The 27,918-nt window shown below is 43.1% G+C and overlaps 1 protein-coding gene across 1 annotated transcript; it reads left to right on the forward strand.

Moving 5' to 3' along the window:
* IL13RA1 (interleukin 13 receptor subunit alpha 1) lies at positions 1 to 27,918 on the forward strand. Its single transcript, XM_083422664.1, has 10 exons — positions 1 to 129; positions 4,106 to 4,263; positions 6,956 to 7,082; positions 8,703 to 8,823; positions 15,871 to 16,046; positions 17,672 to 17,811; positions 22,353 to 22,494; positions 25,162 to 25,255; positions 25,638 to 25,722; positions 27,679 to 27,918. Exons 1-10 carry the CDS (start codon positions 63 to 65, stop codon positions 27,757 to 27,759), a joined length of 1,191 nt encoding a protein of 396 aa, XP_083278790.1. The 5' UTR covers positions 1 to 62; the 3' UTR covers positions 27,760 to 27,918.

Raw genomic sequence — 27,918 nt, forward strand, 5'->3', positions numbered from 1 at the left:
CCCCGGCCGGCACTCTTCCCGGCAGCGCCCGCCCCCGCCGCCACTCGAGCCCCGGGGATGTGATGGAGCCGCTGCTCGCCGAGATGGCCGCGATGCTGCTGCTGCTGCTGGCCGGGGCCGGGGGCGGAGGTGAGGAAGGGGCCGCGGGGAGCGGGCGGGGAGGGCCTCCGGTGGGGCCGGTCCCCCGGGGCGCCGCCTCCTCCTGCTGCCGGGCTGGGAGCCCTGAGGGTTTGCCGGGGGCGCCCTCTGCGGCCCCTCGAGAGCAAGGCCTGCCCGGGCGAGGGTCCCTGGAGGGCAGAGTGGCGGGGGGCCGACCCCTTAAGGTCGGAGGGAGAGAAACGCCTTCCTAGAAGTCAGCGGAGGAGGAGGAGGAGGAAAGGGAGCTCTGTTTCCCTGTCTGTATTCTCTGTATTAGCTCCTCACAAGTAATCCCGCTCCGAGTTGGAGAAGGAAGTGGCCTCTCGTTAAAATTCGGCATCCCAAATTGGTTTGTTTGGGTGGGAATTTATCTTATGGTGATTAGATACGAATATGGTGTTGATAAACGCCTGCTTCCTCGGAAGGAGACAAGAGTTAAATTTCCTCAGAAGCCTGACGATGCTTGGCATCATGCCTTCCGACCCAGGTCCCTCTCTTGCTCCTTGCTGCTTACTCGGCACACAGAAGCCCGTTGTGCTGAAGAAAATCCCAGTTCCCTTTCCCCCATCCTTCCGTTTATTTACTTTGTATTTATAAAAGTATTGATGTGCTTCCACGTCGTAAAATAGGGGGGGGGGTGCGCGTGTGTACAACATTCAAATATGAAACACCATTGAAAAGAATACAGACAATTATTCAAGTGACTGGCTAATTTAAAAAAGAATAAGTTACAAAGGCATGTTAACATACAAAGGTCTTCAAGTCAACAGCAAGGCTGTTTGATCTGCGGCCAGGTTGCTGTCCAAATTGAAGCTCGCTGATCACTACTACACTTGGGGTGATCCCAAATTACTGTCATTTTCATAATTTCTTTTAGGTGCTTGGGAACAAAACTTGGCAAAGTTGCATAACTTGACCTTAAACCAAATAAGGAACATTTTGGAACTGTTTAGGGAGGCTTAAGTAGACTTGGGTCCAGAAGGAGTAGCTGGATGACTTCTTAACTTCCTGCTCTATTAGTGTCCTCTATAAGAGGTCAGTGGGTTTGATTTGTTTTTCTCCACCTTCCTAATTAGGTCGGTTTTCTGCTGTTGTTCTGTTAGCACAGGAACAGTTTAAACAGTCTCTAGCCAGACCTCTTCCATTGCATGCAGGCTGGCTGGTTTCCTGGACTCCTCCGTGCCCAGCCCAATATGAGCATAACTCAGTCTGTGTGCTGCTGAAGCTTTGTGCCTCTTCTCCTAATAATGGTAATCTAGCATTTGGAACAGGCTCACTTCACCTCAGCAGCAGATGCCCACCTACTTTGCCCATCAGAGCCATCTTGTCTACCTGCCTGCCTGGCGGCATGATGGAGGAGCTGCCAATCTTACTGATCAACCCTAGTGTCCCTTGCCTACATGTCTATGTGTGAGTGAAAAAGGATTGTCCTTTGCCATTTGTGAGGTGGCCTCTTTTCTATGTTTCCTGAGTATGTTACATGTTGAGTGTGTTACATGTGTGCCCGTATATTTTCTATTTGTTAAAAGGCAGGGGCAGAAAGAAGTCGGCTGGCAATCTGTTGCCCAGGGAAACTCAGGGTTGGCTTCGGTTGTTGACCTACAGATATAATCCCTCCTGATGTACTTTCAGCAAGCAAAATAAATACTAGTGCAGCAAGCTAACAAAAATACTATTGTGGGCTGCAACAAGAGGAAATCTAGTAATTATATGTATAGTGAGATGCTTGTGACACCATGTACTTCATATTTGCAAGACAACAAGCTATTTGGAGGGCTACATTTGGTCACTGTGACTAGCCAACTGGAAGCCCTTGTAGGATGACCTTAGGTAAGACTACCAAAGGACCTGTTGATGCAGAACCCTTGCTTTCCATGGAATGCCTGCAATGTTCTGAGGCAGCAGGATGAGAGAATTCTCTTTTACATTATGGGGACCCTTGGAATACCTTGTCCAAGAGATCTCCCCTATCCTGGAGCTGCTAGTTTAGGGTTGTTGTAGAAGAAACTTTTCTTCAGGCACATGCAATCAAAAAATAATAAAAGAGAGACTGAGGAAGGGAAGTTTAAATGATTGGCATAGCTATACCTCCAATTTAAATGCAATCTACAAAGAAAGAAGGAAAATATACATATGCGTAAAGAAAACGAAAACCCAATAATTTATTTAGATAGCTCAGTTGGCGTAAATATGAACCCTTCCTTCATTATTAGCTAACAAATACAAAACTAACATTCTCTAAAAATTAACTTTCAGATACCTGGTATATGATATTTCCATGTCAGTATGCAATAGGCTGAAGCCAGCTTAGCTTCCTAAGAGAGCTAGTCTGAGATTTTGAGCAACACAGCATAAGTTGTGTTACACTGCATTTCCACATAGTTTGCTATTTGGTGAAGAAATAAGAATCTTGGACAATCTCAGTTTTTCCCTTGAGGCTGAGGGGGAAAGCTTAAAAGTGTGTGGGTAGCACCTAGTGAATCACCAAAAGCTTGCTACAGGAACTAGAGAAGTGGAAGCATAATTTCCAAACAAGAGTTTTTTGATGGCATACAAAGGCAGCAAAAACTTATATGGGCATAATCCAGCTGGAAGCATCAATGGGTTGAATTTTCTATTAATTAAAGGTTAAAATGAAGTTTTAAAAATACTGTAGGTGCTTTGTCAAATGCCAGGGTGGTCAGTACCATTGATCTTGAATTGTGCATTTAAGGTTATTTTTCTAAACTAGTTGGCTAGTTGCATACATCTGGAAGGAGAAGCTGAAATTTCTTTGCGATGCGTTCAAAGAGCTTGGTGCAACTTGAAAGTAGTGAAGGACATTGGTGGAGGAGCAGCATTCATTGGCAGCATTCATTGATTACAGGAATCTGGTACAGGGGCAGGTATATTATCACTACTTAGTCATCCTGTGCTATCTTGTTCTTAACTTTTGTGATATAACACACCAGCTCCCAGCCTTTTGACCCACTTTTCTCCATGCCTGAGACTCCCCTATCAGATGCATCCTTGCTGTACTGACAAGTTTCTGGCTGTTGTTTTCCTTTTTCAGACTATAGCTATAGGGCATTGGTAGAGCACATGCTTTGCATATAGAAGACCCAAGGTCCAGTAGTAGTAGTAGTAGTAGTAGTAGTAGTAATACAGTGGTGCCCCGCAAGACGAATGCCTCGCAAGACGGAAAACCTGCTAGACAAAAGGGTTTTCCGTTTTGGAGGTGCTTCGCAGGACGAATTTGCTATGGGCTTGCTTCGCAAGACGAAAATGTCTTGCGATTCCTGGGGGTTTTTTTCCGCTCCCCACCCCCTTTTTCTAAGGCACTAAGCTGCTAATAGCCTTTTAGCAGCTAATCCGCTAATCCCTTAAGCCTTTAATAGCCGCTAATAGCGCTAATCCACTAATGGGCTTGCTTCGCAAGACGAAAAAACCGCTAGACGAAGAGACTCACGGAACGGATTCTTTTCATCTTGCGAGGCACCACTGTAATTTATTTATACCCCGCCCATCTGGGCAGCTCTCAACAGAATTAAAAGCACAATAAAACATCAGACATTAAAAACCTCCCTAAACAGTTCCCAGCATCTACAGGTAGGGCTGGGAGAGAGTCCTATCTAAAGCCTGGGGGAGCTGTTGGCAGTTACAGGGTGTGCAGTATTGAGCTGTGGGGATAATGATGCCTCTCAGATAATGCCCTATGTGCATGACATACATGCACAATAAGCTGAGCACAGTGCATGGGATGGAATTCCAAGGGATGGCTAGCCTTTGACAACTGCCTATATTGTGGTGCTCCTTAAACTGTCACCCAAAGGCAGTAGCATTCCTTAGACCTCAAAGGCTGAAGCTCTGTGGCAGTGGGTGTGCCCCTGGCTGCATTTCCAGTTGCTGCTTGGATTCGTCCTGAAAGTCAACAACTTAAAAGAATAGAAAGTGATGGTTCCCCCATTTCCCTTCCTTTTTTTCATAGGAGTCGTGTTGGATCTGCCTCGCCCAACTAACATCACATATACTATCAATGAAAATAACTGCCAGCTGAATGTGACATGGGCTCCTGTAAAAATAGAAGATGACTGCAATCTACGGTATGTAACTGCTATAACCACCAGTGGAGAATGGGGCCAAAAGGTAAGCTTTCAGGGTCTTCTGATTCCAAGTCAGAAATTGCCCTGCTGAATTATTACACATACAAGAATTGTGATGAAAAGTAGGGCTTTGGGAATTGAGAAGCAAATCAGTGATTTCAGACAAGACTTGTGGAATCTAGAAATCTGATCTGTTTGAATTGATGGTGGCGTGAAACTAAAGCTCTGCCAAGGGGTGGTATATAAGGAGAAGAGGGTCAATCAGCCTCTTATGCTGCATTAAATATAGTCTTTATAGGTTAGCATGGGTGGTGTTTCCTCTTGTAACCATGGAAAGTTAAACTGGCATGCGCACACACAGACACACAAAAATATGCATAAACACACAAGTGGCATGATCTTTTTCAACACTTGGCAATCTTGAAGCAGGGAAAACACCAATACGAGCAGGGGGTAACACAGGAGAGTCTTAAAGGGACACAAAAATAAAGATTTAACGGTCCAACACATTTTAAATATATTATTTCCCCAGGGCACCTAGATGCATCACACTGAGTCCTATACCATTCTCATTTACCAAATACTACACAGTACTGTGCCTCTGAGAAGGGATATGGGCCACTGAAAGTGATGGGCCACTAACAACACATTCTTATACATGTCTACTCAGAAGTAAGACCTACCGAGTGGAATTTATTTCCAGGTGTTAGATTGCTGCTGAATGTTTTTGCACTTTTTGATACTCCAGCTCTCCTTTCTTTCTCCCTCTCTCACCAAACTTGGCAACTAGGAGTTGAGTGTGTCAGCTAGGGTGGGGAAGTTTTTTTTTGGCCTGCTGAGCAAGATCTTTATCCCTCCTACCCCCATGGTTGGGTGGTTGCCACCTGTGAAAGTTGGCCTTTGAGAGGAGATAATTCAAAGGGCTGGCTCAGTCCATGTGCAGCTCTTCTCAAACACCTGACAATCATCTGGCTCTTGGACATTAGAGAAGAGGTGTTCTAATAGGGTTGTCCTACATCTGGGAAATCTGGACATGCCCTCTTTTGAGGGACCAACATGCCCATCCGAGCGGAGCTTTACATTTTAAAGGAAATGTCTGGGGTTTTTGGCTCAGGCTCCTCGGGCTTCTTGGCCTCAGGCTTGCTCAAGCTGCTCTACACACCATGGCCGCTGCCAGCCCAATCCAGGGAAAGAGGTGCACAGGCTCTGTGGCCCTCCCACATGCCTCTTTCCCTGGCTTGGGCTGGCAGCAGTTCAGGATGTCCTATTTTTTGTTCTTCAAGATATGGCAATCCTAGTTCAAAGTGCTTTGCAAGCCCAGTGTTCAGTGCTTCCAGTACACCACAGGGGTTGCAAAACATGTAATGATCAGCTGGTTCTTGGGCACCTGGGGAGCACCACACAAAGGACCTTAAGGAGACTATGTTATCAGTGCCTGCAAAGCCCTTTTCAGCCAAGCCTTAACTGCCACACATCCTGACATCATAGATAGCAGGTGGGTGTGGCTTGCTCAAAATGGCTTTGCAAATCAAATAGGGAAGACTGGTGGGCCAGATTGGTCTACAGGCCAGAGGTTCCCCATATCTGGTGTCACTGACTTCTCTGCAACATGGTATATTGCAAGTAATGCCAACGTTCTGCCTGTGGGGTTAGAGAGCTCTGGTGGGTCATTTGCACATGCAAGTCAAGTGTGATCAAGTAGTATGCCCAGCTTTTCCATGGCTTGAACTCAAGATGACTTCCAAAACACGGCCTAAAACAAATGTTAAAATTAGGCAGTCCAATAACAAAGATAGCAAAATCATCTAAATCAGGAGTATCCTGCATGGTGCCCTCCAATTGTTGTGGACTGCAACTGGCATCATTCCTGACCATTGACCATACTGATAGGAGTTGCATTTGTGTGACTCCTGCAGTGTACCATTGCCATCACAGTTATGGAAAGGCTTCTGTACAACTTCACGGACATTTAACTCTTTGGAGTGATTTCTGTGATTGGATTGTGTGCATTTCAAGTAAGATGTGGAAAACTAAACTAGAAAAGACCAGTGATAGCAGGAAAAGCATACGAGGGGAGTACCACAATTCCTGCTGCTACTTAAACACATTCAGCCTAACGGGTGCTGTACAGAAATTAAAAATTCCAAGGCCCTTCCCACAGGCTCAAAATCTAAGAAGACAGTGAGGGAAAGGGGAATATTGTGTGCTAGCAAGAAGACAGAGTAAAAGAGAATGCAATAATTAGCAAGAGTAGGAAAGTATTATGATGATTTTGAAAAAGAGATCATAAATAGCACAAGGGTGTAAAGGGTTAATAGATGAGTGTTCCGTAAATGGACTGTCAGGAGCATAGAGAGAAAGCAATGGAGACAGATAAAAATACAAATACAAAATAATAAACGGGGGGAAATATAGGAATGTAATTTAATTAAAGTGAACATAAAGAAAAACAAGCAGAATAATTGAGACCAGAAATAGATGTAATCTTGTGTATGCCTCCACAAAAGTAAGCCTCAGTGATGTAAGTTACTTTGCTTTCTCCCAGGTGAGTGTGTTTAGAAATGCAGCCTTTGGCTTCCAAGGAAACTGCTACTGGTATAGTTGTACACATAGAGTGTTTTACCAGTAGAAGCCTTATGATTTTTATCCTATGGAATCAGGTTTGAAAATTACTTTGTTTGAGATTAGTAGTTTTTAATACATGTATATATGATTTCCCCTCCTTCCAAACATAGGAATGGAATGTTCAAAATTTCCGGACAGTGTTCATTCCTCTGGGTAAAAAAGTCATTTTTGGAGTCGCCACTTCATGTGAAGGACAGGGTGATGGAGATTATGTTAAAATCACTCTTTGTCAAAATGGTAAGTTTTCAGACACTGCATTCTATAGATTTTAAAAATAATTTTTATTAGAATCATAGAATCAGAGTTGGAAGAGACCACAAGGGCCATCGGGTCCAACCCCCTGCCAAGCAGGAACCACCATCAGAGCACTCCTGACATATGGTTGTCAAGCCTCTGCTTAAAGACCTCCAAAGAAGGAGACTCCAACACACTCCTTGGCAGCAAATTCCACTGTCAAACAGCTCTTACTGTCAGGAAGTTTTTCCTAATGTTCTTCCTAATTAAAGAAGTTCTTGGTTTACAAAAGTACATGCATTGTCTCTTCAGATTTGTATTAGACATTTATTTATCAAAAATTGCACAAATATCTGTATCAACTTAACAAATCCATATTCGTACTCCAAACCAGAAAGCTTCTTGAGATCCCCTGCCCAAGTTGTGCACCCAGTGCTACATTTCCCTAAGTCCAGTGCTCCCCAACACAGTGGCCTCCAGATGTTTCATTCTACAACTCCCATCAGCTTAAACCACTCAGGCTATTAAACAGACTGTGGAAAATGTAGTCCAATACATCTGGAGGCCATTTAGTTGAGAGACATTGCCTTAGGCCTTTTCATTCTCAGCATGAGTTTGCTTGTTCTCGACCAGCCACAGAAGTATCATGTGCATTAGACGTGCAGGGATTGGACATTGTTTGATAGCACTCTTTAAACCCCTTCTGGTTGGCAGCGCTGCAGATAAACTGCAGGTTACATGCATGGTATGGAGAAAATGTAGAATAATCTGGGATTATTCAATTAAAATGCATGGTGGGAGATTGAGGACAGGGAAAAGGAAGTACTGTTCATACAGCACCTAGGTAAACTATGGAACTTGCTACTACTAGATGCAGTTGTAGCCATCAACTTAGATGCCTTTAAAGGGGCTTAGACAAATGAATGGAAAATTAAGGCTCTCAGTGGTTACTTGTCATGATGGCTGTGTATTACGTCATGTAGGAATATCAGTTGCTGGGAAGTATGAGCAGGAAAGTGCTTTGTGCTCAACCCTCATGGGCTTTTTGCAAAGTTCTGCAAACATAGGAGTTTTCCCTGCCATGCTGATGCTTCCCTTTTGTCACTCCGTTGCCCCATTTTGATCTCCATTTCAGTCAGCAGTCATCCTGTGGGCCCGAGGGGTTGGCATGGGTGTGATGGTTAAGACTAAAACATTCCAACACGTTTTCAGAATTGACAAAATGCTCTGAAATACATGGATGGTACTTGGTGAATTCTCTGCTGCGAGAAAGGGCTGGGGATGGTTGAACCTTCCCATTCCATATATCTGATAATTTCCTGCCCCACCCCTAAATTAAGCCTTCAAGCACCAATCATTACTATAGAATGAAGTACACAAAGTAAATGTTTTCAGGTGGGTTTAATTTGCATGACCTAGCCTAAATTAGGAATTGCGGAATTTTGCTAGTTCAAAGCCTTTGAGTCTTGCTGTGCTTGAAACCCAATTTCTGGGCTCCAGCAGTACTGCTTTGCAGGCACGTTAGGGCCACAGTTTCAGAAGCTCACTGAAAAAGGAGGAATGCTTAGTTAAAGCCAGGTACTTGATGCAACCAATCCTGCTTCTGATGCTTTTGCTTCCTAGGTATTGCAGGTACAGGAGCCACTAAAATCCTATGCATGTGGTACAATATGAAGTACATGATGTGCTCATGGCAGCGTGGAGAGAATGCAAGTCCTAACACAACCTACAAATTGAATTACTGGTTTGTACTTAATTTTTTCTTTTATTTCCATTGTGTAGGGAATTTGGGAACTCGGCCCTCTCTCTTTCCCTTTGGGAAACATGATGAAAACTGTTTTGAATCATAAAATCATAAAATTGTAGAGTTTGAAGGGACCCCAAGGGTCATCTAACACAACCCCCTACAATGTTGGAATCTCAATAAAAGCATCCATGACAGATGGCTATCCAACCTCTGCTTAAACCTCAAATTAAGAGGTGTCCACCACCTTTCAAGGTAGTCTGTTCCATTGTTGAACAGCTCATACTGTCGGAAAGTTCTTCCTTCTCTTTTGTTGTAACTTGGTTTGAGTCCATTGCTTTAAGTATTATCCTCCAGAGCAGGAAAAATAAGCTTGCTCCATCTTCCATGTGACAACTCTCAAGATATTGGAAGGTGGCTCTCATGTCTCCTCTCAGTTTCCTCTTTTCCAGGCTAAACATACCGAGCTCTCTCAACCGTTCCTCATAAGGGCTTGGTTTCCACACCCTTAATCATCTTGGTTGCCCTCCTCTGCACACACTCCAGCTTGTCAACATCCATCTTAAATTGTGGCACCCAGAATTAGGCACAGTATTCCAACTGTGGTCTGACTAAGGCAGAATGAAGGTAAAGGGACCCCAGACCATTAGGTCATCTTGCTTTGTTGGCCAAAGGAGCCGGCGTACAGCTTCCAGGTCATGTGGACAGCATGACTAAGCCGCTTTTGGCGAACCAGAGCAGCACACGGAAACGCTGTTTAGCTTCCCGTCGGAGCGGTACCTATTTATCTACTTGCACTTTGATGTGCTTTCGAACTGCTAGGTCGGGACCGAGCAACAGGAGCTCAGCCTGTCGCGGGGATTCGAATCGCCGACCTTCTGATCGGCAAGTCCTGGGCTCTGTGGTTTAACTCACAGCGCCACCCGGGTCCCAAGGCAGAATAAAGTGGTACTATTACTTCCCTTGACCTGGACACTATATTTCTGTGGATGCAGCCTAGAATGTCATTAGCTTTTTTTGCTGCTGCATCACACTGTGGACTCAAGTTAAGTTTGTGGTCTACCAAGACCCCCTAGATCCTTCTCACATGTACAACTGGCAAGCCAGGGGTCCCCCAACTTATATTTGTGCATTTAGTTCTTCCTGTCTAAGTGCAAAACCTTACATTTGTCCATATTGAAATTCATTTTGTTGGTATGGGCCCAGTTCTTCAATGTGTTAAGGTCATCTTGAATCCTGATTCTGTCTTCTGAGGCATTAGCTACCCCTCCGAGTTTGATGTTGTCTGTAAATTGGATGAGCGTCACCTCCATTCCTTTGCCCAATTCATTTATAAAGGCATTGAATAACAACAGGCCCAGGGCAGAACCCCACTGCACCCCACTTGTCACTTTTTCTAGGATGATAATGTGCACTCTGTGTGTGTGTGTGTGTGTGTGTGTGTATGTTTCCCCTTTTCCATTCACAAGGGTCATTCTAGACACAGCCAAATTTTTACATTAGAACCTTGTCTTTCTAAATAATCACTCAAGCACTTCTGTTCCTTCTTGACTGTATTCATTGGCTTTAGTCTTATTATATCCGTCAATTTGGCCAGTTCCAAATATTCACATAATTTACATAATCATTCCTCTTTGGTCGGTACCTGGTTACCCTTCCAGTACTTAGCCATTAGGATTCTCGCCACTGATGTCGTGTACAGAAAGAATTTAGTATTTTCTCTAGAAATATACCTATTCAATATTCCCATGAGGTATGTTTCTGGTCTTTTGCTATGTGAAGTTCTTAGTAACTTTTTTATTTCTTCCTGGATCATGTCCCAGAACTTTCTGATCTATGGACATGTCCACCACATATGGTAAAGGGTTCTGCTTTGTGCATCTCCAGCACTTATTACTAAGCGATTTGTTCATTTTAGCCAATCTCTTCGGTGTTAAATACTATCTATGGTGCATTTTCAGGTAGTTTTCTCTTATTAAATAACATACTGTAAAATTAATAATTTTTTTGTCCACAGTTTTTTCCAGTCTTTATATTCAATTACATAACCTAAGTCCTGCTCCCATCTTATTATGGCCTTTCCCTTTTCCTCTTTTTCTATTTGAGCATTCTGTAACAGCTTGTACATTTGGGAGAGAGTCTTTTGGTTGTTCTGTTAAATCTCCTCTAAGATCTATGCTTTATTATCAAACTTTTTTAACGTCTTATCTTTTTCAAAGGTCGCCCTAAGCTGGTATTATTCTAGCCAATTTACCCCTAGTTGTTTGAGTTCTTCAAACCTTTTCAGTTTGGGACAATAATTTATCTCATCCACCAAGTCTCTGTAAGTTGGCCACTTATTGTTCATGTTATTCTTATGAATGGCAGTTGACTCTATAGGTGATATCCACCAAGGGGTTTTTGTTTTAACTTTGGATTTATTCCTCTCCCAAACTTTGAATAAGGCCTTCCTCACTATGTGGACATCGGTATTCCTAAGCAACATCCAGTCTTTCAACCAAGTCCAGCATGCAGCCTCAAAGTACATTCTGAGGTCCGGGACTGCAAAACCTCCTCTTTCTCTGAGTTCCGTCAACAATTTAAAATTCATTCTTGCTTTTTTGCCCTTGCCAAATAAAACTGGCCAGGTCCTTCTGCCAATCTTTAAAACATTTTGTCCCAATAATTATTGGAATTGTCTGAAAGAGAAAGAGGATTTTGGGAAGTACTGTTATTTTAATCATTGATATTCTGCTGCATAATAACAGCTTCAATTGACTCCAATTTTCTAAATTTCCTTTAATTTCCTTCCATTTTTTGATGTAATTGTCTTTAAATAAATTAGTGTTTTTATCTGTAATCCATACCCCCGGATCCATACCACTTTGTTTGTGGTCTTTAGACCTGTTATTCTTTCTAGGTCTTCTTGTTCCTTCTTTCCCATATTTTTTGTTAATAATTTAGATTTATCTTTATTCAGTTTAAATCCCGAAACCTCGCCAAATTCATTCATTTTGACTAGTGCTTTTTGTATGCCTTCATTTGGGTTTTCAGTAGTAATAATCACATCATCAGCAAATGCCTTCTCTGATGTTGTGATAAATAAGAGTGGGGACAAGGGACAACCTTGTCTAGTCCCTCTTTCTATATTAAATTCTTCAGTGATTTCATTATTTATAATTATTTTGGTTTTCTGGTTGTCATAAATTCCCCTAATTCCATTCATGATGTTGTTTCCTGTTCTCAAGCTCTCAAAAGTTTTAATTAAGAAGTTCCATGACACACTGCCGAAAGCCTTCTCCACATCTACCAGTAGCATTGCTACCTTTTTGCTTGGTTTCATTTCTGTATATTCCAGTAAGTCAATAATTATCCTTGTATTATTTCTTATTTGCTTCCCCAGCAAAAAGCCAGCTTGATCATTTCCTATTACCCCGTTTAAGAAATTTTTCAACCTGTTAGCCAGGATACCTGTAAATATTTTATAATCCATGTTTAGTAGTGAAATTGGTCTAAAATTCTTAATAAGGTTCAGATCCGTATCTTGTTTCGGTAAGAATGTTATTAGTGCTTCATGCCAGGATTCTGGGGTTTTCCCTTTCTCCAGTATCTCATGCATGATTTTTTTAGGCTTAGGGATAACTATTTCTTCTAATTTTTTATAATATATTATTGAAATCCCATCCGGACCTGGCGATTTTCCAACTTTCATTTTCCTTATCACTTCTTTAATTTCATCTGTTTCTATATTTGAATTTAGTAGGCTATGTTCAGCCTCCTCAATCTCTGGCAACTTGTTTTCTATTAGGTATTTTTTAACTTTATTCTCATCTTTGTGTTCATATAGTTTTTTGTAATAATTCATAAATTTATCTTTAATTTGGTCCGGGTTGATAATTTCTTTTCCCTGGTCTGTTATTTTATTTACAACTCTTTCCACTTGTCTTTCCTTTGTTAACCAGGCCAGCATCTTGCCAGGTTTATTGGCTGATTCAAATTATCTTTGTCAGTCCATTTGATTTTGTTTTCCACTTCTTTATTTATTAAATTGGATATATGGGATTGTAAAATTTTTATGTTTTGGAGTATTTTCTCATTTTTAGGGTTTTTTTTACCAACTCTTTTACATTTTCTCTAATCTGTTTATTTATTTCCATGATATTACTCTCTTTACTCTTCCTAATCCTCCCCATTTGTTGTATTCCAAAGCCTCTCATATAGGCTTTGCTTGCATCCCAGATTATTTTCCTATCTGTGACTTGTTTTTCATTTATTTTAAAGAATTCTTTCAGCATTCCTTTGGCTTTAATTACCCTTTGATCATCTCTCCATAATTCATCATTCATCCTCCACCTCCCCCTTGTACGTTTTTTAAATTTCCTATGTATCATTACTGCGTTGTGGTCTGACAGGGATCTATTCAAAATTTCTGCTTTCTCCAAGCTCAGTGTCAATTTTTTTGAAGTCCAGATCACATCAATTCTCCCACCTGACTTTTTAACTTCAGAAAAATGTGTGATATCTTTTATGTTAGGATGTTTAATTCTCCAAGTATCATAAAGTTTGAACTTTTCTGTCATTTGGAAGGAGAATGGTAATCTACCTGAGTTAGATAGTCTATCTCTGTCCTTTCTACCCATTTTGATGAATGCAACTTCATTTAAGTCCCCCATAATTATTATATTTTCACTGGCATAGTCCCAGAGTCTCTCTTCTAAGTTTCTATAGAATTCTAATTTGTTATTGTTTGGGGCATAAATCCCCACCAAAATTATTTTTTCTTCATTTATTTGTATCTCTACCCTTAGGACTCTGCCTTCTTCATCTTGAAATAACAGTTGCGGGTTTAGGACTGGTTTTACGTAGATATTCACTCCCCTCTTTTTCTCCGTACCTGATGCTATATACTCTAGACCCAAATTTTTATTTTTTGAAACCCTTATATGCTTATTAGATATATGGGTCTCTTGTAAACATATAATATCCCATTCCCCCCCTCTTTAATATACATTCTTCTTTGTTCCTTTTTAGTTTACTGTTCAGCCCATTCAGTTTCCAGGAGATACATTTAAATGCCATACAATTTTTTTAATTTGTCAAGTCTTACTTAAGTAATCAAGCGGTGATAGAAAGGGGGGGGGGAAGGATAAAGGAAAACAGAAAATACAAATCGTAATTAAAAGTCTTAGTCTTATCTTGTTTTTATTTTCTCACTCTTGAAGCTTCTCTCCTCCTAACTCTTGCCAGTACTTCTTCCAGAGGATTCTGGTTTCTTCCACCGATCTGAAAGTTCTTTTCCTCTCTTTATATGTAAAGGTGAGTCCCTGAGGGAATTCCCATTTGAATAATATTTTATTTTTCTTAAGCGCCGATGTAAATCTATAATTGTCTCTCCTTTTTAACAGATGGATTGGGACTTCTTTCATGATCTCAATATGTTTCCCATCTATATACAAGGGGTTTGCTCTGCCCTTTAGCAATATTTTACCCTGTGTAGCCCTGAGTTCAAAAACACTAGACAATCTGTAATGGTTCTAGGGGTTGCTTGTGCGTAAGCCGGTGCAAACACCTGGCTGGATTGCCTGAGTGAACCTTTTCTGTTCGGACAGCCACTCACCCGTGGCTGTCTCAATCGCTGGCAGAATCCGTCAGTGGGCGTTTCTTAAACTTCTTCCAGCAAAGAAGCTCTTTGACGCCTAGTCTTCTCCTACTCTCTCTGTGCAAAAGCCTTCTGCGCAAGGAGGGTGTAGGCAGCGGAGGACCCCTTCTCTCCCCGCTGGTCCCTGGCCAGGAGTCATGGGACCGCCTCGCCGCTCCCCCCATCTGCCCCCCTTTTCCACTGGTGCTACGCTGATTCTCTTCCCCAGAAGATGGGCTGCCTCTCCCAATCCCGGGACGCTCTCTGGAATCCCTCTGGATTTTGCTCTCTCCCTCCAGCACTGATGGCAGTTCCCTGACACAATCCCATGGTCTTTTCCTGCTTTTTGACTTGTTCACTCTTATTCTAAATATTTTCTCGATATTGAATTGGGGGGGGGGGGCTTCTTCGTTGTCAGTTTTAAATTAAGGGAGAGTTCAGCGCTGACTCGCCGGGTTTTGAGGTGCTAGTGTCGGAGAGTGGTTCTGCCTGTTTGCACTAAGGTTTTCCCCCATGCCATCTCCACTGGTAAATGTTTTAAATAACAAAGGAGCGGAAACTTGGGGAAACCCCTTGATGCGCGGCTTTGGGCTCAGCCCTCAGGATCCCCACCTGAGGTCGAGGTTACTTACGCCTCTCATTCCCCATGGTCTCTCTCCGGTGTTGGGTCTGCCTTGAGTTGCCAGGAGCGCAGTCCCTCACCCGGTCACTGAACGTGCTGCTCCGGAAGTCTGCCGCTTTGCTTCCTAAGGTCACTTGTTTTGATATCAGCATTTTTCCATCTTCTCTATGCAGAGGTACTGCTTTCTTTTTCTTCCTCTTGCTTCAAACATAGTGGAAGAAACATTTATTAATTATTTTTAACCTCTTGCAAGCCTTCTTTCTGCAACTTAACTGCTCCCCTGTAACTGTTGGCTACTCTGTATACTCTTCCTTCTTGATTTTCCCTGTCTCAACTCAACTGTAAGCTCCTCATGCAGCCGCACCAGACATCCTTTCTTTCTTGTTGGAATTGTCTGCATTTGAGCCTTCAATTTTTCACCTTTAAAAAACTCCTAACTACTTTGGACTCCCTTCTCTTTGAGTATTTCTGACCATGGAAATTTACCCAGTAGCTCCTTAAGCTAATAATAATGCGGGGGGGGGGGGGGAGTAATGATGGCCAGGGGAAAAATGGAGTTTCCCTTTTCAAGTAGATGGAGAGTGACTGGATACAGTGGCTGTTTTACAGCTTCCTTTTACCTTGAATATAAAGGTGGGGGAGAGGACTAGGTGGCACCAATAACAATCCAAAATCTAAGGCTACCACAAAGCAGCACTGCACTTCATCCTTGTTTTCTGCTGCCTTAATAGTATAGGAGTGCAAACATGTTGACCTGCTACCATCCTGACTTTTCAGTGTGCTGATGTTGCTTCCTCTTGCCCCCAAGGTATATTGATCAGGATAGAGGAGGGCCATGCACACATTACACTAAAAAAGGTGATGACTTTCGATGCACTTTCGACACAAACCTTTATTGGCCTCCAGGACTCAGCATTTCTATCCAGGGCAATTCCAGAGACATTCAGCCTGTGTGTATAATGAATAAATTACCAGAAGTATATGGTAAGTTTACAAGCTGCTTGGCTAGAGGTCTGTTTCATGTGAAAAGGCTTGGGATTGGAAATGGTGTTGCAGATTCTAATGGTCTGCTGGCATATTTAAAATAGCCTCTTTTCCCCATTTAAAAGGCTTCTGAATGATGCTGTGGTGGCCATTCTCCACCGGGAATTCCAACTAGTAGATTGAGAAGAATTCTCCTTATCTTTACGTTCTGATGGAACTTAGTGGAGGATATCATTTCTTAGTTGCATTGGGCTCAGGCTATCAATAAGTCATTGCCATTAACTCACTCTGAGCCTGCAAAACAACTGAAAGTATAAGCAATAGAGCTCCTGGATGATGTTTCTTCCAGACCCTAATTTACTATGCCTTAACTCCCAGAACATGGCCCAAAGGCAGCACAATGCAGCAGCCTTGCTGAAGCTAAGCAGGTTTGGTTCTGGCCTGGCTGAGACTACTTAGGAAGCCAGTGTATGCCACCTTGAGTCCCATGGAAGAAAGGTGGGCTATAAATGTCAAAATACTGAACGGGCAACCAGAGTTTTTTGGGGGAAAATAACCAGGAGCAGGGGAATCATCCCAAAGAAAGACAGGCTCCCTTGCCTCTGATTTAGGGAGTTGCTGGCATACTTCCACAGTAAACAAGTCACCATCACATAATAGTCGCACCCCCCTTTTTCTGGCCCCCAAAATGGTCCCAGAGCATTCCCTGCATAACAGTTGCAGGGGTATTTTCACTGTGCATTCTCTTACTGCCCAAAGGCAACGGGAGCAGTCAGTCAGGCAAGCGGGTGGGAGAAGCTGCCATCAGTGAGGCATGAGAGACTGGGATCTGAACTGTACAGTGGATAGATTAACACGCAAAACAAACTTGTTTCCATAATGGCCATGCCTCACAGGTTTTTCCCCAACATCATGTTTTTCCTTGTGTAATAGTTGCACCCCCCTTTTTGCAATCGAATAATCTGCGCAGAAAATGTGACCGTTACACAATAAAACACCGTAGTTAGGAGGAAAGAGCTTGAGATAAGGTATATGCAAGAGGCAAGACTTGGGTGAGTCTGGATGAGTAGAGGATATACCGTATTTTTCGCTCTATAAGACGCACCAGACCACAAGACGCACCTAGTTTTTGGAGGAGGAAAACAAGAAAAAAAATACTCTGAATCTCAGAATCCAGAACAGCAAGAGGGAAAGCAGCGCAGTGAAAGCAGCAATCCCTCTTGCTGTTCTGGCTTCTGGGATAGCTGTGCAGCCTTCATTCGCTCCATAAGACGCACACACATTTCCCCTTACTTTTCAGGAGGGAAAAGGTGAGTCTTATAGAGCAAAAAATACGGTACTTACATTAGAACTCCCTGCAGGGAAAGGGCTCACCTATTTCTCCAGGTAAGGCTGGGAAGGACTCCAGGCTGAAACCCTGGAGAGCTGCTCTCAGACAAATATCAAGCTAGATGGACCCCAATGGTTTGTAGATTGTGTCTTCTCTCACTGTGGTACTAGGTGGGTTACACCTCGTAGATAATATTTAGAGTGTGTTTTATTTTACAGCTCACAAATATGCTACCATTGAGTTAATGTTGGATTTTAAAAATATATAATTGTGTGTGTTTTCTTTTCGACTTCAGAATTTCTAGTAAAACCTGATCCTCCATTGATTGTAAAGCCCAAAAGGAGCAATGAAGGAGTTATTCTACAGTGGACTGAACCAAGGGGCTTGAATGACATGTGCTATCAACTAGAAATTAATAACAAACTGGACCCAGAAGTAAGTTTCTCTAGTATCTACCATGTAATCTACTTTAGATAGCAGACTGGTGGCACCTTGAAGGCTAAGAGATTTCTTATAACACACACATATATAATTATATACAGTGGTACCTCTGGTTGCGAACGGGATCCATTCCGGAGCCCCGTTCTCAACCTGAACAGAATGCAACCCGCGTCTGCACATGTGTGGCTCACGATTCAGTGCTTCTGCACATGCACATGATGTCATTTTGCGCGTCTGTGCATGTGCAAGCGGCAAAACCCGGAAGTAACCCTTTCCGGTACTTCTGGGTCGCCGTGGGACATAATCTGAAAGAATGTAACCCGCAGCGTTCGCAACACGAGGTCTGACTGTATTAACACATCCAGTGCCAGGATATTTGTAGTCCTCAGTACTGCTTCATGAGTGGTTGCTGTGTTTATTTTAAAACATCTAAGCTTCAAGTCTGTCTATTTTTTAAATTTCCTTGTCATGACATTGGTTCCATTTCCCCCTCTACATTCGTGTGTGTGCCGCGCACACACCTGCCAGCTGAAGATCACACTTCATGCATTAGTGAAGCAGACTTTGGTCCATGAAAACTTACGCCTTGAGAACTTTGTTAAGTTCTTTAAGGTGACATGACTGTATTGCTGCAGTAGACCAAAGCAGTTCCACTTCTGGAAACTATTAAAAAAGCTAACTAGATCTGATGTGAGTGAGCATTGACAAATAAACCCTAATTTCTGGCTTGGTGCGCAGTGTCATTCCCTCTCTGCATTCTGTCTGAGTCAAGAGAGGGTAGGCAGTTCTGGGCCAGTGTCTGGGGACAGTGGTAGGCTGGATGCATTTCCACTGAGCAAAGAGAAATGTGGTTTAGGGGTTCTCCTTGATCAGCTGGCTTTATTAGCAAGCAGTGCCTATGCCCAGCTCCAGCTGGTTCACCCGCTATAGCTGTTCTTGGACTTAAATAGCCTTGCCTTGGTAACCTACATTTAATCATTTTCTTAGTCAGCTTCACATGAATAGCTCGGTATTCTACATTGGCGTGGGGGGTGGAGTCTCCTTCTTTAGAGGTCTTTAAGCAGAGGCTTGACAACCATATGTCAGGAGTGCTCTGATGGTGTTTCCTGCTTGGCAGGGGGTTGGACTCGATGGCCCTTGTGGTCTCTTCCAACTCTATGATTCTATGATGTCTTGTGAAGGATTAATCTACCCAATCATTTCTGGGGAAAGGTCTAAATTAAACTAGTGGAGGGAATAATATCTATTTTAAGTCTACTGGAATAATAGACTAATGAAATAATGGAAACAAGAAGAACAGAAAGTATCTGAGAAAGAAAAATTCCTTGTTTTTGTTTCTATCTCAAATGAACAAGTTCAGGGGTCAGCATACATTTTCTGCAGAGGGCCTGTCCACTGTCTCTCAGACCATGTGGTGCGCCAGACTATTTTTTTTTGGGGGGGGGGGGAGGAATGAACGAATTCCTATGCCCCACAAATAACCCAGAGATGCATTTTAAATAAAAGCACACATTCTACTCATGTAAAAACACCAGGCAGCCCCCACAAATAACCCAGAGATGCATTTTAAATAAAAGGACACATTCTACTCAAGTAAAAACACGCTGATTCCTGGACCGTCCGCGGGCCGGATTTAGAAGGCATTTGGGCTGGATCCGGGCCCCGGGCCTTAGTTTGCCTACCCATGAACAAGTTCATACAACACAGGATACATAATATTTGTCTCTGATGCACCCTCTCCAATTGCATGGAGCCTGGACAGCCCCGTGGTTTTCCACGGATCTGAGGGCAATGAAACAATCACTGAGACGGCTAGAGCACCGGTGGCGGATGACTTATTCTGAAGCTGACCGGACACGGGTTGGAGCTCAATGTCGAGCCTACCAAGTGGCAGTAGCGACAACGAAGAAGACTTTCTTCACCACCTATATTCCATCTGCAGAAAACAGCAGCAGGAGACTCAGGTGGTTCGCAATTTAGTGGAACCACCTGCTACATTGGGGCCCAGTACAGGCCACATGATCTCCTGCAGAATTTTTTGCAGGTAAAGTCGCTCAGATTCAGGAAGAGGTAGACTCCACTGTGGGAGCAGGGCCGGGGTGGGAGAGTGCTAGAGTCCTGTCTAGTCAAGTTGCGTGGGATCAGTTCCAATCTGTTACCTCCGAGGATGTGGTCAGGCTGTTTGGACAAGTGAAACCAACCACCTGTCTCCTTGACCCTTGCCCATCCTGGCTTATAAAAGCTCGCTGGGAAGGGCTGGGCAGTGGGCTTCACGGGGTGTTGAATTCTTCTCTTTGTGAGGGAGACCCGTTGAAAGAGGTGGTTATCAAACTGCTTCTTAAAAAAACATCTTTAGATGCAGCCAATATGGCCAACTATCGCCCAGTCTCAAATCTTCCATTCTTGGGCAAGCTGATTGAGCGAGTGGTTGCTGAACAACTCCAGGCACACCTGGAGGATGCGGACCATTTGGATCCCTTCCAATCGGGATTCAGGCCTCATCATAGGACTGAAACTGCCTTGGTTGCACTGGTCAATGATCTCTGGTGGGCTAGGGACAAAGGTGAGAGCTGTTTCCTAGTTCTGCTGGATCTCTCAGTGGCTTTTGACACCATCGACCATAACATCCTTCTGGACCGTCTAGAGGGGCTGGGAGCTGGGGGCACTGTTATACAGTGGTTCCACTCCTTCCTCCTGGGACATGTTCAGAAAGTGGTGTGGGGGATGAGTGTTCAGACCCCTGGGCTCTCACTTGTGGGATGCCTCAGGGTTCTGTCCTCTCCCCCATGCTTTTAACATCTACTTGCAGCCACTGTGAGAGATCATCATGGGGTTTGGGCTGGGTGTTCATCACTATGCAGATGATACACAGTTCTACCTCTCTTTCAAATCAGAACCAGTGAAGGTGGTGAAGGTCCTGTGTGAGTGTCTGGAGGCAGTTGGAGGATGGATGACGACTAACAGATTGAGGTTGAATCCTGACAAGACAGAAGTACTCTTTTTGGGGGACAGGAGGCAGGCAGGTGTGGAGGACTCCCTGGTCCTGAATGGGGTAACTGTGCCTCTGAAGGACCAGGTGCGCAGCCTGGGAGTCATTTTGGACTCACAGCTATCCATGGAGGCGCAGCTCAATTCTGTGTCCAGGGCAGCTGTCTACCAGCTCCATCTGGTACGCAGGCTGAGACCCTACCTGCCTGCGGACTGTCTCGCCAGAGTGGTGCATGCTCTAGTTATCTCTCGCTTGGACTATTGCAATGCACTCTATGTGGGGCTACCTTTGAAGGTGACCCAGAAACTACAACTAATTCAGAATGCGTAAGCTAGACTGGTGACTGGGAGCGGCTGCCAAGACCACTTGAAAGACCTACACTGGCTCCCAGTACATTTCTGAGTACAATTCTCCTGCGAGAAGCCAAGTTACAGGGAACCAGGCAGAGGGCCTTCTCGGTAGTGGCACCTGCCCTGTAGAATGCCCTCCCACCAGATGTCAAAGAGAAAACTACCAGACTTTTAGAAGACATCTGAAGGCAGCCTTGTTTAGGGAAGCTTTTAATGTTTAATAGATTATTGTATTTTAATATTCTGTTGGAAGCCGCACAGAGTGGCTGGAAAAACCCAGCCAGATGGGCAGGGTATAAATAAGAAATTATTATTATTATTATTATTATTATTATTATTATTATTGATTTGGTACTCAGACATTTTGCACCTAAACAAAGTGCACTCATCCCCCACCTTCAACCACATGACCAATTATCTTTAAGGCTACAGACCACACTTGATCAAGACAATCCTAGCCTCACAGAATCAGTCTACCAACAAAATCTATGAAACCACTTGGAAGGCATGCTCATGGTGCTGCAGGCACAAACAGGCAGCAAACAGAAATCTGGTGCAGGAGAACTACTTAAGCATCTCTAATGGCAGATTTCTACACTTATCTCACTGCTTGTCACAAGGAGTAAGGGTGGTCACCCAACCTGTGTCATTTCCTTTGGATAGAATGCACCTTTGGTTACGCACATCTGGCAACTCTCCTTCCTTTGGACGGGTGGGATTGGAACGAAAAAGTGGTAGTCACACCCCTTCTCCCAGAGACCAGAGGGCCAATTAACAATTTGCAGGATGCCCTCCCCCTTTCAGGTGGAAGGAATACTCACAGTTAAGGCCAGTGCTCCATTTTTAAGTTCGCAAAGACTCGTTTTCAAGCTGCCTCTCTGTGGATATGATTTTGTTCAACTTCCTGGGCAGGAATCTGACACGTTTGCCACATAGGCAAACAGAGAATTCCTGTTTTATATTTTAAAGCAGTCCTGTCAGAAGTATCATACGTGAAATCCGTTTCAATCAAAAGCAATTCTTCAAAGCTCTTGTCTGTTTTAAATCTACAGCACATCAACTCATTTAGTGGGTTAGATGTGTTAGACTGTTGGTTTTCATTTTTGTATTACGGTATGTTGTTTTATTTTTCATTAAAATAAAATAAACAATATCACCAATAGATTATACAAACAATTTTTTGTTGTTCTTTGAAGATTTACAGGTCACGTAACAATGTAACACTCACTCTCAAGAGTAAACAATACTACACTTTCCGGGTGAGAGCCAGGACTTCTAAGACCAACTGTAAGCACACACATGAACCCTGGAGCGAGTGGAGTGAGGCAGTAGAAGTAGGTGAGAAGAAACTTTGTAAGACTCTTGGTAATGAACTGCTGAGCTGACTGTATGAACCAAATCAAAAGAACTAAATCTCTGCACAGATTTTATATTTATAGGTTACAAATAAATTCTAATCTGGTAGAAGGTCAGTGCTTCACAGTGCATCCCGCTACTTGGCAAAGACCCAAGTTTCTTTCCTCCGGTACAACTTCATTTGCTGACATCTGGCAAAGCTGTCTTTGGAAACCCTTTAATTAAAATTGTTGTGCCTGTACCCCTGAAATTCCCTGAAATTGCTAATGTCTTAACCCAGGGTATCTCAAACAGTAGACCGCTTTCAGATGAGCCACTGTGTGCAACCTTCCCAGGGCCTCCTCACTTGCATACTCTCCCCCCCCCCGCCCCGGGGGCTGTACCACACACTCCCTCTTAGTTGGTCCCGTGCTGGCACCAGCAACCCCTTGCATGTTGAGTAAAGAGAACCTGGAGCAGGGAAGGTCTGCTGGATAAATTTAAAAGGGTATCTAGGCTGGAGCTATCCCTCCCAGAAACCCAAAAGAAAATACAAGTGAAATACAAATGTGCATAGGGACAGCCTCAAAAATAAGGAGGAGGCTGTAAAGAACCATATCCAAATGTGCTGGAACAAACATTCACTACGTACAGTGTACCATAAAAGGTAAAAGTAAAGGGCCCCCTGACCATTAGGTCCAGTCGTGACCGACTCTGGGGTTGCAGCGCTCATCTTGCTTTATAGGCCGAGGGAGCCGGTGTACAGCTTCCGGGTCATGTGGCCAGCATGACTAAGCCGCTTCGGTGAACCAGAGCAGCGCACGGAAACGCCGTTTACCTTCCCGCCAGAGTGGTACCTATTTATCTACTTGCACTTGGACGTGCTTTCGAACTGCTAGGTTTGCAGGAGAAGGGACCGAGCAACGGGAGCTCACCCCATGGTGGGGATTCAAACCGCCGACCTTCTGATTGGCAAAAAAAAAAAAAAAGGGGACACGGGTGCCACTGTGGGTTAAACCACAGAGCCTAGGACTTGCCAGGCACAATTCTTTTCATTTTAGCTAGGTCATAAACTCAAAAGAAAATGGAACCAGCAAAATGATGAGTTTTAGGAAATTACTATTTTCTCCAACATTCCCTCTGTTTTTTGAAAGGAAGATAGTTCCGGATTCATTTCAACATGGTACCTTGTTTTGGCAGAATATTTGTTACTCACAAAGGAGGAAGTACTGATCCTACATAACAAGTACCATACTAATATGGGGGAAACAGTCAGACACACTCTCTTACATATCCAATAGCGGCCTGGAATCAGTCACTGGAATACAAAAACGACATTGGTATTTCATGAACATAAATAAATAATAGGGAATCAGGTTCTCTAGGCTTTTTCTTTTTCTTTGGTGGGCATGAATGCTCAAAAGTGTGCAAATCACTAGCACTTGCACTCTGATACCTACTATCTTCCAAACAGCTATTTGTAAAGGATTCAGCCATCTGGGCTTAGCAAATTGGGGCACCTTTCAATAACTGAAAGGAAATAAGCTTCAAGAATTTCATAATCACATACCACAATATAATCAGGCATGAATCATCACAGTCATTTGTTTTACAAGAGCCATCAATATACAGAATCAAGTCAGGTTCGAAGAAAGAAATATCATTAAGATCTGGTGTGGCAGCGAATTGTGGAAAGAGACACAGCTGTGTTTGTTACTTTTACAGGAGCTATTAATATATAAATCAAATCAGGGTTGGGGGGAGATAAGGAAATGAATATTCATGAAAGTTTCATGGAGGAAATTTTTCAATAGATCTAAAATTATTTTTAATTAGTTTTGCCTTTGGTTGGAAATATATATTGAATCTGGTTCCATTGAATAAACTTGCACAGCATAAGAAACAGCAAGGTTAGTTTTATAGAATGCAACTTTTCATTCCAAATAGTTAATACATTGCTGCATCAGAAACAACAAAATTTTATTCGTGATCATCTTCTAATAGAAAATCCAAAAATGGATAAAGCAATGAAAGCATTTCTACATTTATTATTTCAAAGCACAACTGCTACTTATTGTGAGAGCAAAACAACCCTCAAAATCCATTGCTTTAAAACAGCATGCTAAGACAAGCAGGGCAGGAATTTGTTTCTATAGAAAAGAAGCAGCAAATTTTTCACTTGGCAGTTTTTGAGAACTTGGTCACTGTCAAATGTTGAATGTTAATCCTAGCCAACATAGAGTTTTCTTGTTGGCCTTTCAAGACAAATGCCAGCAGAAGAGGATTTCTCTTTTTATAGATTAATGGTGAAAAGGTCAGGCAGCGAATGAGGAAAGCAAACATTCTGGGCACTTGCACCCCTTGGTGCTCACTCAACTTTTCAGGCAGGGAATGAGGTTTTGATAGAACATGCATGCGTTTAGCAAACAGCTGGGGAAAGAGATTATAATGGTAATTATGATTATAATTTTCTCCATCAAGTTCCCCTTTTCTGAGCAGAGAAGGCCAGAAATAGTGTTGGAAGGGAATTAGAAAATGAGATTAAAGGGTAATATTAATCATATACATGAAATGGAATAGAAAGGAAAGCTACTCTGTTGCTATTACAGCTTTTTAAATTCCTAAATGGGAGTCAGGTGCCTGACTACTTCTCATTCTTTGTTTTTTCAGATGAGAGAGACTTTCCATTTTCTCTCCTCCTATACATTCTCCTTCCATTATGTGTGGCAGTCCTGACTATCATATTCCTCATACACCTGAAGAGGTAAGAGACTTATTAATGACTTCTGTTTGAGTGTGTTGTATATGGTATATCTATCTTCCAAAAAGCTCTGCTTTCACTTTAAAAGGTTCCTGGAATAGGGGTATGAAATAAGGGAGAATATGACCGTTCTGGCATGGTGCAGTTTTGTGTAAATTTATTATGGTTATGATTCATCATAGGATCCCAGGGTGGTTCCCAGAACAAAATACAAGATAAAAACAAGTAAATAATTAAAACAAAACCCCTTCTTCCCACAGACACATTTAAAAGGCTGTAGAATATTAAATAAATCATGAGAACAATTCTGAAATACTATTGAATGAGTTAAACAAAATTTGGTATCTAGAACCTCTTAATTCTTTTCTTTTTTAATGTTCTGAAGGATTAAAATGTTGATTCTTCCTACAATTCCTGAGCCTGGAAAGTTTCTGAAACAAATGTTTGAAGAGCACATTGAAGATCTTCAAGTGAGTACTGGCCATTCAATCCTAGTATATCTAAGGCCAACCTAATGTGTGAGTGAGAAGCACAAGCTCAGAATGACACACACACACACTTTTAATGGTGTGGCAGATGGTTCTAGTTTCTCCTTGAAATAACTTAATCAGAGTTGCCCGTAAGGAAGATTTATAGTACTTAAAATGTATTGGGTAACAGATTACTTTCTGAAGTCTCCTTCAATTTTATTTCCGTGTTGCTTTTTCTCCCTCCTAAAAAAAGACAACCATTTGATTCATTACATCAGTGTTTCCCAACTTTTTTCCGACCGTGGCCCCCTTCCAACCTTGTTCCTTCCTGTGCCCCCTGCCCCGGATGTAGCGGGGGGCAGCTGCACCCCCATAAGAAAAAAACAATACAAATATGAGGTTCTGCCCCCCCTCAACAAAAATCCTAGCTATGCCCATGCCCCCCCCCCGTCCTTACAAGTAGAAAGGTAGCTATTTAAATGTTTTGTTTGTAAATAGAACATGTTTAAAATTTTTATAATTTATACAAAATACAATAACATAAAACAACAGGAACATAATGAAATATTGTTGAAGCAGAAAAACATAGAATAATGGAGCTGCAAGGGACCCCGAGGGTCATCTAGTCCAACCCCCTGCAATGTAGGAATCTCAGCTAAAGCTTCCATGACAGGTGGCCACCCAACCTCTGCTTAAAAACCTCCAGGGAAGGAGAGTCCAGAACCTCCCAGGGGAGATCCATCTTCCTTGTATTATAAAAAGGTAAACAACAGTTAATGTGACCCCAGTCATTTGACACAGAGGGGGAAACCTACAGACACAGTCCAAAAGGCACACAGGGAGTTCTATAAATATGGGAGAATTTGAAAAAGCAAGTTGTTCTCATGGGCATGGGACAAAAAGACAGTTGTAACTCAGAAGTCGAACAGAATCCGTTATGGAAATCCGTTTGACTTCCAAAATGTTTGGAAACCAAGGCATGGCTTCCGATTGGCTGCAGGAAGCTTCTGCAACCAATTGGAAGGTACATCGGATGTTCAGGTTCCAAAGAATGTTCGCAAACCGGAACATGCACTTCTGGGTTTGTGGCATTTGGGAGCTAAAATGTTTGACTTGCAAAGCGTTCGTCAACCAAGGTACGTGCGTATCTTGTCATCCGGAGGAGCCCTGGCTGCCTAGATAAAACACTAAAGCCCCACACACCCTTACCTGGGAATAAGGCCCACTGAACTCAGTGTGGCTTTCTTCTGAGTAGACACTTAGTTATTTACTAGATGAAAGTCAGCAGCACCAGATGACCCTGCTTGGCTAGACGCTGGGGTAGATTTCACCCGGTGGCTGCAGAATCAGGCCGATGCTGCTGACGGGTCCTGCACCCCTCGGCAACATCCAAAGGTCTCAATCCACTAGGCGCTGGAGCAGATTGCACCATGCTGCTCCTTGCAGAGTGAGGCCCAGGCTGCCACTAGGCCCAACACTGGTGGCAGCAATAAGCAGCTCCGGCTCACCCAGCCCTACCCATTGTCACACAACCACCACACTTACCTGACCTGGGGGTTCTGCATCATGGGCTCTACATGTCAAAATGGGAGCCTCAGCAATTGCTCTCTCCCACCGGAAACAAACCAGGACTGCTCCAAGAAAACACACATGGCAAAAAAGGAGCACTAGGCCCTGGTGGCCTGCCCCCTTACCCACTTCTGATTGGCCAAGCAGATAGCCAGCCAAACAGGATTTTAAACAAATAACTATAATGGTTTCCCCCCCTTCACTTCTCACTTCCCTCTGTGGCCCCCTAGCCTCGTGCTGTGACATGACCCCCCCCCCCCATTTGTGTGATTTTCACCTGTGGCCCCATTGGAGTATCCTGGGGCCCCCAGGGGGCCATATAGCCCCCGGTTGGGAAACACTGCATTAAATTGTTTTAAGAGACTGCTATTTCTCTTTTGTCTCCAGAAACCTCCCCCCGAAGACCCAATCAAGGATGAGCAAACCCATTTGTTGGTATTCATACAGCCTCCTTGTAATGAGAACTGAGGAAACGAGGGGACCGTCTACATCAGATGACTCTTGAATGTAAACCAGAGGTCTTTGGGGCAGGGACTGATGCTTCTAGATGCTGGAGAATTTCTTGGCAATGCCCTGCTGCAGACAACATTAAAGCATTATATATATATATATATATATATATATATA

This window comes from Podarcis tiliguerta (genome assembly GCF_965153285.1).
Source record: "Podarcis tiliguerta genome assembly, chromosome: Z".
Taxonomy (NCBI): domain Eukaryota; kingdom Metazoa; phylum Chordata; class Lepidosauria; order Squamata; family Lacertidae; genus Podarcis; species Podarcis tiliguerta.

Excerpts from the sequence above, each read along its gene's own strand:
- IL13RA1 (XM_083422664.1), top strand. The coding sequence starts at position 63 with ATGGAGCCGCTGCTCGCCGAGATGGCCGCGATGCTGCTGCTGCTGCTG. Across the intron at positions 16,047-17,671 it reads TAAATTACCAGAAGTATATG|AATTTCTAGTAAAACCTGAT; the intron begins GTAAGTTTACAA and ends TTTCGACTTCAG. Across the intron at positions 22,495-25,161 it reads GAGTGAGGCAGTAGAAGTAG|ATGAGAGAGACTTTCCATTT; the intron begins GTGAGAAGAAAC and ends TTGTTTTTTCAG.